General features: G+C 37.2%; 1 protein-coding gene across 1 annotated transcript in view; it reads right to left on the bottom strand.

The window, feature by feature from the left end:
* Nucleotides 1–358: 358 nt before the first annotated feature.
* Nucleotides 359–18,296, bottom strand: part of Lingo2 (leucine rich repeat and Ig domain containing 2) — a 122,508-nt gene continuing 104,570 nt past the window's right edge. Inside the window, exon 2 of the mRNA XM_048352200.1 lies at nt 359–2,214. Coding sequence (XP_048208157.1) covers nt 359–2,179 — 1,821 coding nt within the window. The 5' untranslated portion in view covers nt 2,180–2,214. The remainder of the gene's footprint in view (nt 2,215–18,296) is intronic.

Genomic DNA, 18,296 nt, shown 5'->3' on the forward strand with positions numbered 1-18,296 from the left:
ATGTAAATCCTACACTGTAGGTTGTTCTTTTTATTTTTTTTTATTTTTATTTTTTGCCATGGTAGAAAATGCTGAATTATTGTCCATGAGCATGAGCCAAAGGTTCAGGTTCATGACTGAGATCCCCAGAATGCCAATATTTGCAATGCAAACAATTAGTATCCCACTGTGTGAAGGGTTGGGACACATGCCTGCCTGCCTCTATACATGGAGAGTCTCCATAAGAAGTCTTCCTGCTTCCACACTGGGGGCAGCTAGGGGCAGCTGCTTCTTAACCTAGCGATTTCCTGTGCCAGACTGCCTTATGGATTACCAACAATGACAGAGACAGTAGTGCCAATCAATGGTAGGTAGCCACTCAAATCATTTTCATGTTGAACCTCCTGGGTCCGGCTACCTCCCCTTCCACAACAGCACCATTGTTTTTTCGGGGTACATACTCAAGGTCAATGCTGTTTTTGTGCTTGCCTTTCCCTCGGCTCCACACAAAAAGGAGGAGAAAACAAAATAAAACCACTCCCAGGAATGTGAAACAGCCCATGGCTGTCGATACCAGTATTGTTTTAAGGTCCAGGGAGAAAGTATTGGCATTGGTGCCATTGGAAATGGTGTCATTGGAGTCGGTCATGTACATGGGGGTCCTATTTGCGTAAAGGAAGCGGTCTGAAGTGAATCCTTTCACAGTTAAGGAGGCCGTGAAGGTGTCATTTCCAGCAGCGTTGCTAGCGATGCAAACATACATCCCACTGTCTTGATCCTGGGCAAAGCGGATTTCTAAGGTGCCATCACCCAAAACGGTGGCCCTTCCGTTGGACTTGGTGGTGATAAAACGCCGTCGGGGTGTCACCCAGGAAATCATGGGCTGTGGATCTCCATCTGCATTGCATTCTAGCTGCACAGTCTGCCCTTCATCCACGAGAAGGTGCTGCAACTTCTTCTCACGGATTTTGGGTTTTTTGCAGGTGAAATAAAAAGAAAGGGCAGTGCTGTGGAAATCCTTGAAGGATCTCTCCCGGATGGTGTCTGGTCCAGCGCACATGGGCTGCTGGCCACCAAACTGCAGGGTGGGCTGTCGCTGCAGGATCCAGAGGAGACGGCAGTCGCAAGCCAGTGGGTTGTTATTAATGCTCAGGACCTCCAAAGCCCTCGGGGAGGAGAAGACGTTCTCTTCCAAAGTTTCCAGTAGGTTCTGAGACACATTGAGCACACGCAGATAACGGAGCCCTTGGAAGGAATGAGGCTCAATGGTACGGAGCTGGGCCCCCACGATATGCAGCTCCTGAAGGCGGGTCAGGTCAGAGAACATGCCTGCTTCAATGGTACTGATGGGATTGTAGGAGAGGTTAAGGTGGGTCAGGTATACCAGATGTTTAAAGGCCAGGAAAGGGACAGTGGACAGGTTGGTGTTAGTTATGGAAAGAGACGTGAGGTTGAGACCGTAGAGGCTATTGGCAGGCATCATATCCAGTAAAGGCCAATAGTCAATCTCTAGGTTTTTCAGATGGAACAATCTTTTGAAGGCATACACGGGCATATTGTTGATGTTGAGATGCTTCAGGTGTAGGCTGATGAGGCTGCGGAGGTGGGAGAGGGCTTCCGTGGGGACTGCCGTGAGGTTGCATTTCTCCAGGGTGAGCTGTTCCAAGCTAAGTAGCCCGCTGAAAGCCCGGTGTGAGATATAAACCAAATCATTGTCTCCCACTTCAAGAGACTTCAGGTTATGCAGATCCTGGAACATGTAATCCAGTAAAATCACAATCTTATTTTCACTAATGTCCAGTTTGGTGAGGTTGGACAGCCCCGTGAATACTCCTAAAGGGACCAACTTCAGGCGATTGCCTTTCAGGCGAAGGGACCGCAGATTAAAGAGATTGTTGAACGCCCCTGGCTCCACATTGGCAATGATATTGTCACTCAGGTCTATCTCCTCCAGGAGAGGGTATGAGATGAATTCTTCAGGGTTGACACTTTTCAACCTGTTTTTGCTGAGGTCCAAGATTTTGGTCTCGATGGGAATGCCCTCTGGGATGGCAATTAGCCTTCTTCTGTGGCAGCTAACAGACTTGTTCTGGGCAGAGCACTCGCAGCGAGCAGGGCAGCCGATGGTGGATCCCATGAAGATGAACACCACAGCCAGACCCAGGAATGGCTGCCAGCATGATACGGCTGTGTGAAGCATGACTCCACTTCTTAGTCTACACCTTGGTCACGGGCCTGCGGAGAAGGGGCAGAAGAAGGAAGAGAAGTTGAGTCAGGGCATACATAAGGGACACCAGTCAATGCGGAAAGGAATCTAAATAAGGAAACAGGATTTTGGACTAGGAATCCAATCTGGGATTATACTTGTGGGCTTCTACTGCTGTGCACAGGATCTTGGAGATGTTATTTTGGCTCTCTGTACTTGGAGAGTCTCTCGTTTATTGCTAAATGGGGATAATGGCAGTAGTAATTGTAATACCTTCCTAGAACTTAGCACCACAAATTCGGTGTTTGACAAATCTAACAAGACAAGTTTAGTGTCTGGAACTGACTGAGGCAAAATAGCATATAATTCGCATGCTCCAGATTGAATTCAAGTGAGAGAATTAGGGGTCAATAGCCAAGAGGAAAGTGGTTATGCAGGAATGACAGCTTGCATCTGTAATGTCTGAGGTCCCATTCCCCATTCAAAATGATGCTAATAGAAGTTTTCGTTCAACATCAGGCCTGTGGGTCCAATAAACCAAGCAAAAATGTATACCTACTACTAAATACACAGATTCTCCCCCCTGCCCCCATGTATATTCCAATAAAAAGGACTTTTGATCTTAAGACAATCTTCTGGTCAAACGTAGATGAAATTTGGCTTAGGAAGGAACCCTCTTATTTGAGACAAACCAGTGTTTTGCCTTCATTGTCTCCCTGTTGGTTTTGTGTTTCTTGTTGAGATGAAACACAATCCAGGTACCTTGAAAACACTTATAATCTCAGATCATTCAGGATGGGAAAACTTGTTAATTAACTCCTTCCCCCAAACACACAAAACTATTAGGCCAAATAGAAAAAATAAGTAATTTAGAGTTTGAAAGGGAAATATACATACTTTCTTGTGTTGTAAAACTTATTTTAGTTAATAATAGCATTACTAAAGAATGTCAAATTTCTTAGAATCAATTTAAGAAATATGTAGAATATGACAATTACTAAATCCTACTGATGAGTCAAAATAAAATTTACTAAACAAGGAAAAACTGTATAGTTAGAAATATGAAATAATAAAAAAATTCTCAATGAAAACATTCATTACAAAAATATCTTAGTATGGGAAAATGAATTCTAAGGCTGAAATAAAGTAGTGATATATAAAGGTTTGTGGAAGATATCTCAATTTTAGTTGGATTACATAGGAGAGTATAATAAGCATATTAGTGCTATGTAGTTCCTTTTAAGTTTAGTTTAGTTTGTCTGTTATAGGGGAAAACTGGAAATATACAGTGTATATGTATATTATGATCTTGGTCTTATAAGTTATGATATAAGCATACTACAAATTTATGTTTGTAAATATAAACATGTGAAAATACCCAGAAAAAGTATGAAAGCACTACTGTAGATTTAAACATTGGAAATAAAACTATAATAATGAAACAATGTGATGTTACTATAAACTATATTTAAAAGATAAGCAATTATATCTGAATACATATGAAAAATCTGTGTTGAAGATGATTGATGTTAACAATTTAGTGAGAAAATATACATAATTAGTTCAATATTGTTAAAAGGAGGGTGGAAGAATAAACAATACAGATGGACAGATGGACAGAAAATGATGAATATATTATTATGCATTTATGTAAATATAACAATAAAGGCTCTTTGTATAATTTATGTTAAATAAATGTATAAAAAGATAATATTTTTCAAATATATGTATTTCATATATACTTTAGTATTTCTTTATTAGGGCAGAAAATATATTTTCTATTGTATTTGTATGGTTCTTTATGTTCTGGATGAAAATATTTTTTCATCATTTATACTTTTTAGTTTCTTTGGTAGTGGCAAAGTGAGTCTTTTAAAAAAATTTCCTCTAGTAAAAATTCTTATCCTTGGAAAAATTTGCTTAATGTGCATATAATGATAATGAGAAAATTGACATCTTTGTTCTGATTTGTTTCAATAATATTTTAGGAAAGGGTTATTTATTAAATCCATTAATATGGCAAGGAGAGTACACTTTGGAAGAGAGTGATCCAATTATGGTTTTAAATAACATGGGAAGGAGCTCAATAGTGAGTATTTTTAAAAAATGGTTATTTTGGCTGAAGTCAATATGATGGGCTATCCACATGGTTTGTACTCAGGAGCAGGATGCATGCAAGGTATCTTCAGATCAGCAACACTTCAGCCATCAACTACTGGCAGGAGTAGATAATTTGGAGCCATATCGCATCAGAGTTCTTTTGATGTACCTTGGAAATTGTGGAGGAAGTTTGTACTTTACTATTCTCCTCACAAATATTCCTCGGGTTTACTCTGGAAGGGCAAACTGCTGATTCCATTTAGCTTTCACTGTCAGTAGAAGTCTTACAATCAAAGCTTGCTCCTAGTGTCCAACTGTGACCAAGGTTTGACAGGATGAACTTTGTTCGTTAAGAATAAGCAGAAATCTCAAATATATAGGGAGCTTATGAGGGCCCTTCCATTAATTCTGATCAAAGGGACTCACCAGGATAGTGATTAGTAGCTTTTTAAACCTAGCATGTGAAGTTCGATATTTTCATACTTAACATTTTCTCCATGCTTGGTATTAATTTACGACTTACTGTATTGTATTACTGGAAGAAACACAAATAAAAGCATCAGGGATTGCATGAAACAAAAAAAGCAACCTAGGACAGAAACAGCAAAAAAATTGCATTTTCTTCTATTTGGCTCAATGATAAGCTGTAAGGTTCTCACATACACATCATTTTGTGATTATAAAAGAGAATAAATGGAAACATTAAAGATGGTGTATGTATAGTACCTCACACATTAATAGCTGTTATTTTCCTCATTTTTTAATAGGAGAATGGTTTGGTTTCCTGAGGCAGTGTCAGTCAGATCAGAAATCAAGCCAAAGAAAGACATGTCTCTCCACTGGGAGAGGAGAGCTCAGAAGAAAGAGATCCTCCAGGGTTTGATGCATTGGTGAGAAGTGGACAGATTGCTACAACAAAGAAAGAGAAATGGAAAACTCCAAGTAGCCATAATCTTTAAAAACACCAGTAAGAAAAGAAATGGTGACAGTTGTTGTACATTGTTTAAAAAGAAAAATTTAGAAAGGAAATAGCTGCTTTGATGGATGATACAGTGATGATAAATTGCTTAGTGTGGGAATTCTATGATTAATTTAGTTCTCTGGCAGCTGAACAAGGCCACAAAACAATAAATTGATAGCATAGAAATCTCCTTAAACCTTAATCCTAGTTAATGATAGGATTTTATCCCCCAATAAAATGATTTCCCCAAATGGAAAGAAGTAGTGATAAATAAAAGGAGGTGCAGAAGAAAAGAAAACAAAAGATGCAATGAATAAAGGCTTCCAAATATATCTGATATCATCAAACGGGGATTTAAACCTTCTAGTTGTCTAAAACTCTAAATTGGAAATGCTGCTCTGTGTCAAATATCAGATACTACACACTTGTGAGCCAGGTGTTGGTGGCTCATACCTGTAATTCTAGCTACTCAAGAGACTGCGATTGGAGAATCACTATTCAAAGCCTTTCAGGCAGGAAAGACCATGAGACACTTATTTCTAATTAACCACCAGAAAATGAACTGGAGCTGTGGTTCAACCTGGTAGCACCCTAAGATTGAGCAGAAATGCTCAAGGACATTGCCAAGGCCCTGAGTTCAAGCCCCATGACTGACAAAAACCAAACCAAACCAAACCAAACCAAAAACAAACAAACAAAAACAAGAAAACATGTGTGAGATCTGTACAATCACTGGAAATAGATTCACCCTCTTGTGAATATGTCTGGAAACTCAACAGGGCAACATGAGTTTCTTCAAGGATGTAAAGAAAGTTGAGATCAAACTCAATGTCCCAAATCTGGCAGGAACCATTGGATTTGAGCTCTTTCTCTACAGAAATTAAATTTCTCCTCCTATATGCTTCACAATTACCCTCAAAGCATTGGGGTTTTATCTCTCTGTCTGATTGTATTTATACAAAAATGGAAAGGTTTTATTTTTCATTTTATTTTTGACTATCTTTAAGTAGCTATACAATGAGGTTTCAATTCAACCTGTCAACTGGAAAGTGTTGATATTGAAGCTCAGCTTAGAGAAATTTCAAGGGGAAATGGTAATAGTCACCATGACACCCAGACATAGAGAACACTAAATTGGTTTTATATTATAAACATAATTTTTAAATTTATTTATTTATTTATTGTCAAAGTGATGTACAGAGGAGTTAAAGTTTCATATGTAAGGCAGTGAGTACATTTCTTATCAAACTTGTTACCTCCTCCCTCATTTTTCTTCCACCTTCTCCCTGCCCCAATTTTTCCCCTCCCAAGGTGTACAGTTGGTTTACAGCATATAGTTTGTAAGTATTGATGTTGTATTGGTTTGCCTTTTACTGTTTGTCTCTCCATTTTGATGTTCTTCCCTTTCCTAGTTCCAATAAACGTATACACAATACCCATGGTTCCAATTTTTAAACCAAAATTTATAAGTGCAACAATAAAAATTTCTCAGTGGTTCAGTCAAGAGAGAAAAGTTACCCACCAGTTACAGTTACCTTTCAATTTTCCACAGTCAAACCAATTCTGCCTATATTAAAAAAATCTTTAAGTAGTTGTAAAAAGGAGTTGCCATTTAATAAAGCAGTTAATGAATACAATATATGTTGATTAATGTCACTATGTTCAATATTTTTTTTACCTACCCCTCCCTCTCCTACCTGCCCTTTCCCTTACTCTTCTTAATTTTTTAGGCTATATTGGATTTTTCTGTGAATCATTTAAGAGGGCATTTGGATATATAATTACAGTACGTGAATAGAAACTATTGGTTACTTGCAACTACTATTTAGTTTAAAAACCTATACAAATAGCATAAGATCCTATCTGTATGGAAACAAGCTGTTAAAATGATTTAATGTAATGAAGTCTTCGTAAACATATATAAAATGAGCATATACTTATAAATAAGACATACAGTCAGATCATATATTTTTCCTCTTTGTTGACCCTTTATAATTTATTCAGGAGCAGTAAGATTAAGAAAGTTTTATTTAACTCAAACTGTCATAGATAAGTTAGTGTTATGTGGAACTGATAGATTTCTTTAAAAAGCTGACAACTCCTTTTGTGTAATAATCTCTTGAGATTTTCAGGATGCACAGTCAAGACATATTTTATACAGTTCCCTTTCATGCCAATGATTGAATCTCTGGCTTGGTGAGTCTCTAGGACTAGTGTCTATTCAGAGATGTCACTAATCTCTGAGGTGGTTACTGTAAACAATGGGAAAGAATCCTGGTACTCTCTCTCTCTCTTATGGATGTTGTCTTCAAGGGTGTGCGAAATAGTTATTCAGCCAAAAAAATTCTAGAAGTCCAAAAAAATAAAAAAACCCACCCCACAAAGCAGTGACTACCCCCCCTCCCCCAAACCCTCAATAGAACAACAACTCTTTTTACTCTGACAGAAAAAGAAGATAGCTACTTAATAATTGTTCTCTAGATCTGCCAGGCAAGAGCTAGACAGGAAGCAAGATGGACTTTTCACTACAGGGCAAGACTACTACAGAATCCATCTAATCCTGTTGAAGTATTTATCTCTTGACTTCAGAAGGAAAAAAGCACCCTTCTTGCTGATGTGTCATTTGCCTAGGGTTAAGGTCTTAGTGCAGAGAAAGTATTTTTAACCAGCATCTCTTGATGCCCAAGATTTTTTCTGTCCATGATTGCTTACATCTCTTCTCATGTATCATATATATTACTACATCTGTGTCATCCAAAAGAGATTGAACTATTTTTTGCAAAGTAGATTTTAATAGTAACATTTACTTTTAGAAACAGGGAGAAAGTATACATTTTCTTCTTTCCTTTCCCCTTGGGGCTTGTTTTTTTTTTTTTTTTGCTAAGGCTCAGAATCAGTTTTCTAGTAGACTGTATCTGTTTTAAAGCATGAGTTCATCTTGTATTCAAACAATTAGGGAAGCTTGTCCTAAATCATTAATTAATAGTTTGTGTTTAATCTTTCCAGCAACTGGAGAGTGCTTAGTTCCGGTTTGTATTTGCATCTCTTTGAAATGTAAATTATTTCCTATAGTTCTCAATCTCCTTTTGGCCTACATAGAAAGATTTGGACATATAGAGTATGTTTATAGTACTTGCAACTTTAAAAGATGAAAGTGGTTCTTGTATAACTTGGAAATTAACATTATTAATGATAGGTTAGTTGGCTCACAATGCCTGGTGGCCCCACCAGTGTAATATAGAATGCTTCCAACCAACAAGCAGGCATTGGGTGATAACTTAGAGCACAGATATGCCTACAGATACAAGCCTCAGATAGTCTAAGTTGTCCTTCCTCAAAAGCAAGAACAACAGTGAGTATGCTACAGGGTTTTTAATAAGAATTAAATGTGATCACATAACTAAAATCGTGTGTGTGTGTGTGTGTGTGTGTGTGTGTGTGTGTGTCTGTGTGTGTACTGAGGCTTGGATTCAGTCTCACATACTCATTTGGTTTTTTTGCTCAAGGCTAGAATTTTGTCATTCAGTCATACCACAACTTCAGGCTTTTTACTGGCTAATTGGAGGTAAGAGTCTCATAGACTTTTCTATCCAGGTTGGTTTTGAATTGTGAGCCTCTGATCTCAGCTCCTGCATAGTTAGAATTGGAGATGTGAGCCACCACTGCCTAATATACTTTTTTTTTTAATATTTAGAGAAAGGAAAATGTTTCAAATGGCAGCAGATACTAAAGTCTTTGAACTGAAGGCAGCCCTAAAAATCCTTTTTCTTTTAAAATTAGAGAATAGATAATCCTTAGCTTCTCAGTTAGTCAACTAAGGTAGATGTCAAAGTTTGTTAAGTATTTCCTATTACAGATGAAAAAATTAAGGTAGAACCCAGGGCAAAAAGAATTCTCAGAAATTACTTAAATTCCTCTAGAGATAGGCAGACAGAGCTATGATATGTGTATCTTGCTTTGACTGGAGTAAAAAAAAAATGTTGGCTGCCTTTTTGTGATAATTACTGATCTTTAAGATCTATCTAGGCTAATCTGAATGAAACATGGACTGCCAAGGACCAACACTCCTTCAAAAGGTTATTAAATTTTTCTCTAGAAAATAGCATGAGATAGAGGAAAATTCTGCTAGTAGTTTCCTTTCAGATTCTTGAATTTTATCTATTTTCCATGAAGAACTGTACTTTTTGAAGTGCCGGTTTTCACGAACAAAGGCTACTTTCTGCAGATTACCTGATTTTAATTAGTTGGTGCTGAAGGCACCTAGACATTTTTAGCTTCTTTCTTGTTTAAAGCTGTTTAGATAAGATAGCTGTCTTAAATCCCTTCTGGAACACTCTGGAAATGAAACAAATATAAATTCATACCAGCTTCTGTAAGAGATAAATCTGAGTAGCTTAAAATGAGAGAAGTTTATTAGTTCTGCTCCATGAAGACATTGAGAGACGGAGGCTGGATTTGAAAGTTTCCACGCTCTTCCAAGTCTTTGAAGTCCCCTCCATTCCAGAAAGATTAAAAAAAAAGGATTATAATTAAAAGGTCTTCACCAACCAGACCTGACAATAATTCAGTGTAAATCATTGGGAAAGAAAGGTCTCAAGTCAAAGATGCTACAAAGAGAGCTGCCAATTTTCACACATAATGGTGGTTTTCATTGTTTATTTGAGTTTGATAGGAAGGAAGCTAGACAATGTTCCTGTACTGAGCACAGTACAGTACAGTAGAATAGCACATTTCTTACACCATCTTTTGCTATCAATATCATAACTATTACTCCAGTATGTACCCCAAACCATGATTTGTTTCATATTATTTTTAAAACCATCTAAAGATAGAATATTCTGATTTTAAATGGGAAGTAACAACTGAGATATAATTAAAACATACATAATTGAAACAAAATTGTTACATTCCAAAGGGAAGGTCTTATCTTTCAAGAATCTGAACCACAGTCCTGCTTCTATTTGGGAAGAATATTCAAGGTTAGAGAGGAATTAAAAAGAAATGTCTTTTCAGGGAACAATTATTCCAAAGAGAATAACTCTCCCCTTATTGACTCAGTTTCACTAAATATTAACTACATTAGACTGTATCTCACACTTTGGAAAGCATATTAAAGACAGGTGTAGGGTTGTTCACATTTACTAAATCTTGGTAAGACTACAAAGTAGAAAGGGCATGGTTTTTGGTTCAAATATTTAAACAACACAGGGATTGGGAATCTACTGTCTTGACTACCACTCTATTCTCTTCTAGCAAACATCACTCTTTTATTTCATTGTTTGGGATGATTGCTATACATAGAATGATTATCAATATTTTTTCTTTCAAGTAAATTATTTCTAGTGAAGTACCATAGAAATATTTTAATTTGATTTCTTGCTTTATTTAAATTCATAGGGCTAAGATATTTACTCTATAGATTCATCTAATATATGTATGTATGTTTTAGGTAGCACTTGCATATACATATACTACATATGTATTACATGTTTATATGTATAGAAGGAGAGGGAAGATCAAATATAAGTATTCTCTAAGTTATTTGTATTTTGGTAAACATTTCCAGAATCATAGGGAATCATGTTATCTTAAATATTATGTTTACATTTATGCAACACACAAGTTAATTATCCTCATCTGGATAAATTTGTCTTGAAAGAAAAACCAATAAGTGGCTCAGCAAACAGATTTTTATGATTACAAATGTAGGTGAAATCCAAATAAAGTATGAAAGAGCTCAGAGAAAGGCTAAAAAACTGACATAAAGAAATAAACCATGGTGATTCTCACCATTTTATAGAAACAATTCATTTTAGGCCTTAACCCAGCCAAATCAGGGGGATAAACTATAGGCAATGTTCTAACAAAACCTTTGCTTACATATTTCAAATCAGGTAAAGTGTTAGTTTGACTTTCAGGTAAGAAAGCATTTTAAATAGGACTGGTACTTTTGAACAGTAGTAGCTAGAAGAAGTAAGCAGAGTTACCTAAGAAAGTTCTAGCAAAAATTATGTATGAGGTTTATGACTATTTTCCTATACAGTATTTCAAAATAATGACAACAATGAAAACATATTAATTGGTTGTCAAAACAACCTCCTATGAGATAAAACTTCTCCATAGTAGCATTTTTTATTTAGGGTGCTGGGGCTTAAACTCAGGCCAGACACTGTCCTTGGGTTCCTTTTGCTTAAGGCTAGCATTCTAGCACTTATGTCACAGCTCTACTTCCGGCCTTTTCTGAGTAACGCTTTGGAGATAAGAGTCTCATGGACTTTCCTGACTGGGCTGGCTTGGAACTGAGATCCTCAGATATCAGCTTCCTGAGTAGCTAGGATGACAGGTGTGAGCCACCAATACCTGACTCATATTATAATTTTATAGACGTAAAACTGAGGCTATAGTTTAAATATATATGGTGAAGATCACCCAGGAAAGAAGCTGAAGAAATGGCATTCAGACTAAGTTCTTTATGGCTCTCAAGTCCTAGTTACTATGGTTACAAATAGCCCTTGGTAGTTGGGATATTATTCCTACACCTTGAACAGAATATTCACCTGAGTCTCAGACAACCAGAGCAAGTAGTCCAAGGTCATTCAGGTAATAACAGGCAGAGCTAGGATTCCAATTAACTCAGGCCTGTCAGTGAACTTCCTCTACCTAACTGAGAAAAAATGTATAACTGCTATAGCAGACTGACATAGAAACAAATACACATCAATTCTCCTTACATTTTGTAGATTAGATAGGTAGCATTTATTGCAGAACTTATCAGTTTCAGCTTCATGAAAGTCTTAGAATCTTGAATTTGGCTTCATTTCTATGGCATGTTCTCAGCATGGAAAAACTCAAGGAGTGTGGGAACTGTGTTGTGTCTCCTGATGAGCTAGGTTTTCTACAAGAGTGTCCTGAGTGATTTGAACTTCAGACTTCTGAGATGTGGTAGGGGCACTATTCACATAGATACGAATTCATACAAATACAATGAGAAACAGGGAAAATTCCAGACAAAGGAAGATATGTGACCCTATTTTGGGGACATGTAGTCCCTCCTCCCTAACTGTCCTAAACTGGTGTTTTCCTTGCTTGAGCTCATGCGTTCTTCTATAAAGACTGTTGTTCTGGGTATTGCTGTCAAAATGAATGGAATACTTTCAACATTAATTCACAGCATAATATATTTAATCCTAATTGATTAATCTAGATTTAGGTATTAAAAAAGCCAAAATTAGGTATATGAGGTTTGAGACTAGAGTTGAGCAGATTCTCCTACCTTTTGGGAGTATTAGCCATCTTTAGAGCCAGCATATTGTTAAGAGTCAGGAGTTTGTATTTTAACATTGAGTAAACAGCATTGATTTTTGTGTCCCATTTTCGTGGCAAGAGTGATGCTTCTGAATTCTATTAATGCCTCAGGAGATATATTGCCTTTGACTTTCAATCCTTGTTCTGAACTCCAATGTGAGAACTTTTGTAGAGTAGACTTTTTAAAAAGAAAAAGAACAATGTTATAATTGGAAGTTTAGATTTATAATCAAGTACTTGGAATCAGAAATGGCTGAATGAAAAATCATAAATATAGTGCTATTCCCTAGAAGAAAAGATAGAATCACTGAAATGAATGACACAGAAAGAGAATGGGACACTTTGGACAGCTATACATGGGTCTCATTATTGATTTTATAGCTGGTGATGATTATGCTAATCCTTTGTAAATTCAGAACCTCAGTGTCAATGAGGTATAGATGATATTTATATCTTTCAACTTCTGTCTCTGAGTGTTATGTGAGATTGAGTATATAAAGTGCCTGGAGTAGAAGAGGCATTTATAAGTCTTCTTTCTCCACGCCTATTTTCATTTCAAATAGCAAACTTACACTTAAAGTTTGGAACTTTGCTGTTGAACCGCACTTTTTTTTATAGTAACCATATAAAGAATATTTCAGTTTATTCTTTCCTTCTGCTCCCTCCATTTTCTTTTTTTAAAAATTGTTATTGCAAGGGTGATGTACAGAGGAATAACAGTTACATAAGTCAGGTAATGAGTACATTTCTTTTTGAACAGTGTCACTTCTACCCTTCTTTTCTTCCAGTTTTTCCTCTTCTGACCTCCCCTCTCCACAAGTTGTATAGTTCATTTTGAACATAGTGTTTAGTGAGTACCACTGCTGCATTTGTTCACTCTTTGTCCCACCATTTCTGTCCTTTCCCTTCCCCTCCCCAAATCAGATAAACTTACATACAACAAAAGGTACAAAAAACAAAAACTTATAAAGGATAAAAAAAAGCAAAATAAGAAAAACAAACTATTGTTTCCATTTCTTGGAGTTCATTTCAATAACATCATTTTAGATGGTCATATGCACATAGTTATTGAGCCTTTGTGATCATTTCCTAAGGATATCCTTCTTTGAACTTTTGTGAACATCTCGAGTCCTGTATAATTAATCATGTCTAAGTGTATTTTTTTTGTGTATGTGTTTGTGTGTTTTACCATCTAGTGTTTTTACTTGTAGATTTGTAGGCATGTTCTAGTTACAAAAATGAGGGACACCATATAACCTCTGTTTTTTGGGGGTCTGGCTTACTTACTTTTTTCAACTGTTCAACCACTCTGGAAAGCATTATGGAGGTTCTTCAAGAGACTAAACACAGAGATTCCCTATGACTCAGCAATTCCATTATTGGGTAATTTTTTTCCCCATAGAACACAAACAAAGCCACATTAATGCTACCGGTACAACTATGTTCATTGCAGTCGGGTTTATCCCTATATTTTGCTTTCTTCTCTATGTCTGGCCCTCTGTAGCTTTTCTTCCTTCCTTCTCTTTTGCTCTTGTTATACTTTGCTCCTTTTCTCTTGACCTCTAATTCTCTCTCTCTTACTCAAAGTGGGTGGCCAGTAAAATAAAGTGGACATCAGTGATACAACAATTGTTTCCATAACATGGAGTTCATCTTGTGACTACTTTCAACGTGCTATGTGTAACTGTAGCTTCTATTATTGATGATCTTCTTGTATCCCCTTCCTGTGGTTGTGCCTACACTATCTCTGTGTCTTATCTGAGTATATTGGAAATTGTGTATACTGGTATTAGAACTAGGAAATTGAAAGGAAATACCAAAATTGAGAGACACAGGGTAAAAAAAGACAACTACAAAAGCAATACTTGCAAAACTGTTTGGTGTAAATGAACTGAAAAACTCATGGGGGGGGGGGCGGGAAGGGAAAAGGGGAGGAGGGAAGGGGGAATGAGGGACGAGGTAACAAACAGTACAAGAAATGTATCCAATGCCTAACATATGAAACTGTAATCTCTCTGTACATCAGTTTGATAATAAAAAAAAGAAAGTGGACATCAAAATAGTTTTATAAAATTGAAATTTTACTTTAAAACTTAATTATTATAAAATAGTCATTTAATCAGGATAAGTCAGGTTCTACTGACTATATCAACCAACACTCTTTTGTTGTTGTTTTGGGTTGTGGGGCTTGGACTCAAGCTCAGGGCACTATCCCTGAGCTTTTGGGCTCAAGGCTAGCACTCTACCACTTTGAGCCAGAGTGCTACTTCTGATTTCTTAGTGGTTAATTGGAGATAAAAGTCTTGCAGATGTTTTCTTCCTGGGCTGGCTTCCAATGGCGATCCTCAGATTTCTACCTCCTGAGTAGTTAAGGTTACAGGTGTGAGCTACCAACACCTAGCCATCAAATAACCCTCGAGGTGTCAGTGGCTCATGCCTGCAATCCTAGCTATTCAGGAGGGTGAAATCTTAGGATCATGGCTCAAAGCCAGCCTGGGCAAGAAAGTTCATGAGACTCTTATCTGCAGTTAATCATTAAAAAAAGCTGGAAATGAATCTGTTGCTCAAGTGGTAGAGTGCTAGCCTAGAGTAAAAAAATATCAGGGACAGCACCTAGACCCTGAGTTCAAGTCCCAGGACTGGCAAGAAAGAAGAAAAGAAAGGGAAAGCAAAAGAAAGAAAAGAATAAAAAAGAAAATGTGAAGATTGTTGACCATATTTCCCTTTGGAAGGCAAAATTCTCTGTAGTTAATGCCATGTGAATGCCACTTTAGATAGAATTCTCTCCAAATTCCTCCTTCCCTTCCTTCCTTCCTTCCTTCCTTCCTTCCTTCCTTCCTTCCTTCCTTCCTTCCTTCCTTCCTTCCTTCCTTCTTCCTTCCTTCCTTCCTTCCTTCCTTCCTTCCTTCCTTCCTTCCTTCCTTCCTTCCTTCCTTCCCTTCCTTCCTTCCTTCCTTCCTTCCTTCCTTCCTTCCTTCCTTCCTTCCTTCCTTCCTTCCTTCCTTCCTTCCTTCCTTCCTTCCTTCCTTCCTTCCTTCCTTCCTTCCTTTTCTCTCTCTCTCTCTCTCTTTCTTTCTTGGCTGTTGTGTGCCAGTGGCTTACACCTGTAATCTTGGCTACTCCGTGATATCTGAGGATCAGTTCAAAGCCAGGCTGGGCAGGGAAATTGGTGGGACTCATATCTCAAAAAAATTACCATAAAAAGCCAGAAGTAGAGCAGTTGCCCAAGTGATAGAGTACTAGCCTTGAACCAAAGAATCTCAGGAACAATTCCCAGGCCCTTGAATTGGCAAACAACCACATACACATACAGAGACACAAAGACACACAGACACAGACACAGACACACACACACACACACACACACACACACACACACACACACACACACAGCTTTTCTTTCTGTCACTAAGGATTTTACCCAGTGGCTTGAACTCTCACACTGAGTTACCCAGCCCCCCAGCCCCTTGAAACTCTTCTTGTTGTGTTAGTATGTGTATATTTGTATGCATGTACTTTCCCTATGGCTTTCAATAACAGGTCCTAGAAGGGAACTGCAGTCATAAAGGGATTTATAAAAAAGAAATGGAATGTATATCAATAAAAGAAAGAGAAACATGTCAGGAATAAATAGTCCTTTGTCTTAGTTTAGGCTTTGGTGAGGGCATCTAAGGACTTATTGTATGAATTCAATTTTTCAGTACATTATAGCATCAGCAGCTGGGATCTGGTAATTGAAGGATGATTATGATGTAAAGGGGGGGAATAGATGTTAATTAGATAAAATTGTTTGTGGAGAATAGCAGCATTTTGGAAACTTGTGATATAAGAAAGCCAGACTTCTAGCAAATTTGTTTACTAAAGGAACAGTTTCCTCTCTATACACAACCCTTCTCTGTGTGTCACAACCTGCCTGACCAAACAAATCACTTCCTATAGTGAGGGACTGGAGATAGCACAGTTCTCTATGACAATGGAACCTTGTGGTTTAGTTGTACCTCACACTCACCAACAATCCTATTCTAACAGTGAGGCCAATTGAAAGAATTTCAGGAGTTATTTCTGAAATGTTTACTCCCCATTAAACTATTATACACATGCTTATAAGCAAGTAATAAACCCCATAAAGTACATTTATATCATATGTATAATCCACATTAAATGTCATACAATATGAATATTGTACAGTACAATAGGTTAATGCATGTCACCAACAATACCTCTACCCACATTAGTCCATTAAATTTCGTCAGTCCTTGGACACATGGATATCCCCTGCTGCTTGTTGTCCCTTAATCTACCATCCTCTGTGAAACCATCAACCCGCCCACTCGGCCTACCCTTCTCGCTCCAGGCCCATAAAACTTGGGGGTAGCTATTGTGATACTATACCTGACATCTGGTTCTTACCTCAGGGCCATAAAACTAAGATTGCCCACACGTTCCCCTTAAATAAGACATCTCGATGGATTAGTGACTAATCAGCCCATGACCAACATAAGTGTTCTGTCATACCCCTAGTATTTTTTTATTTTCGGTTTGCTGTGACTCAACTAAGCTGTCAAGACATGGACGCAGTCAATTGATCTGTAGCTGGACTTATTAACTAACATTCTCAAACCTCATAATTATCAAGCTATTGACATATTAATTAATGCTCCAGGACATAAAAATTTTATACTAAAATAGTACTCAAACTAATATAAAGAAATAATACTTATTACCCCCCTTAGGAGATTAGCATTTTATTAACACCTATTCCCCTAAACATTAATAAATGCAAATATTAACATAGCCCTAATCTGAACTTACTAAAAACTTAGTTGACACTCAACCTCCTAAGGCCCCAGGTTAATGTAGCTTATAGGAAAAGCAAGGGACTGAAAATGCCTAGAAGAATTGTTTAATTCCATAAACACAAAGGTTGGGTCCTGGCCTTTTTATTTGCTGTCAGTAAAATTATACATGCAAATAAATATGCATATGCCGGTGAGTCTTAACCTAAAATTCAATAAGAATAAAAGGAGTAGGTTTTAAGCTCTCAATCTAACAATTGAAGCTCATAATGCCACGTTTAACCACACCCCCACTGGCTACAGGAGTAATAAAAATTAAGCTATGAACTAAAGTTCAACTAAGTTATACTGACATAGGGTTGGTAAACTTCGTGCCAGCCACCACGGTTATACGAATGACCCAAGTAAGTAAAGTTCGGCATAAAGAGTGTTGAATTAATTATTTAGTAAAGTTAAAGTAAAGCTAATCTGTAAAAAGTCCTAGCTTCTATGAAAGACAATGTCAAAAGAAACTTTGTATAATTAAAACACTGAAACTATAACACAAACTGGGATTAGATACCCCACTATGTATAGTCATAAACATAGGTAGGTTTATTTTTTTTCAAATTTTTATTATCAAACTGATGTACAGAGAGGTTACACTTTCATACGTTAGGCATTGGATACTTTTCTTGTACTGTTTGTTACCTTGTCCCTCATACCCCCTCCCCCCTCCCCCTTACCCTTCCCCTCCCCTGAGGTGTTCAGTTCACTTATACCAAACAGTTTTGCAAGTATTGCTTTTGTAGTTGTTTCTCTTTTTTTACCCTGTGTCTCTCAATTTTGGTATTCCCTTTCAATTTCCTAGTTCCATGAACTCCATGTTATGAAGACAATTGTTATATCACAGTTGTAACTACTTTCAACATCCCATGTGTATCTGTAGCTTCTATTATTGATGATGTTC

The sequence above is a fragment of the Perognathus longimembris genome, chromosome 1, assembly GCF_023159225.1.
Source record: "Perognathus longimembris pacificus isolate PPM17 chromosome 1, ASM2315922v1, whole genome shotgun sequence".
Classification (NCBI taxonomy): domain Eukaryota; kingdom Metazoa; phylum Chordata; class Mammalia; order Rodentia; family Heteromyidae; genus Perognathus; species Perognathus longimembris.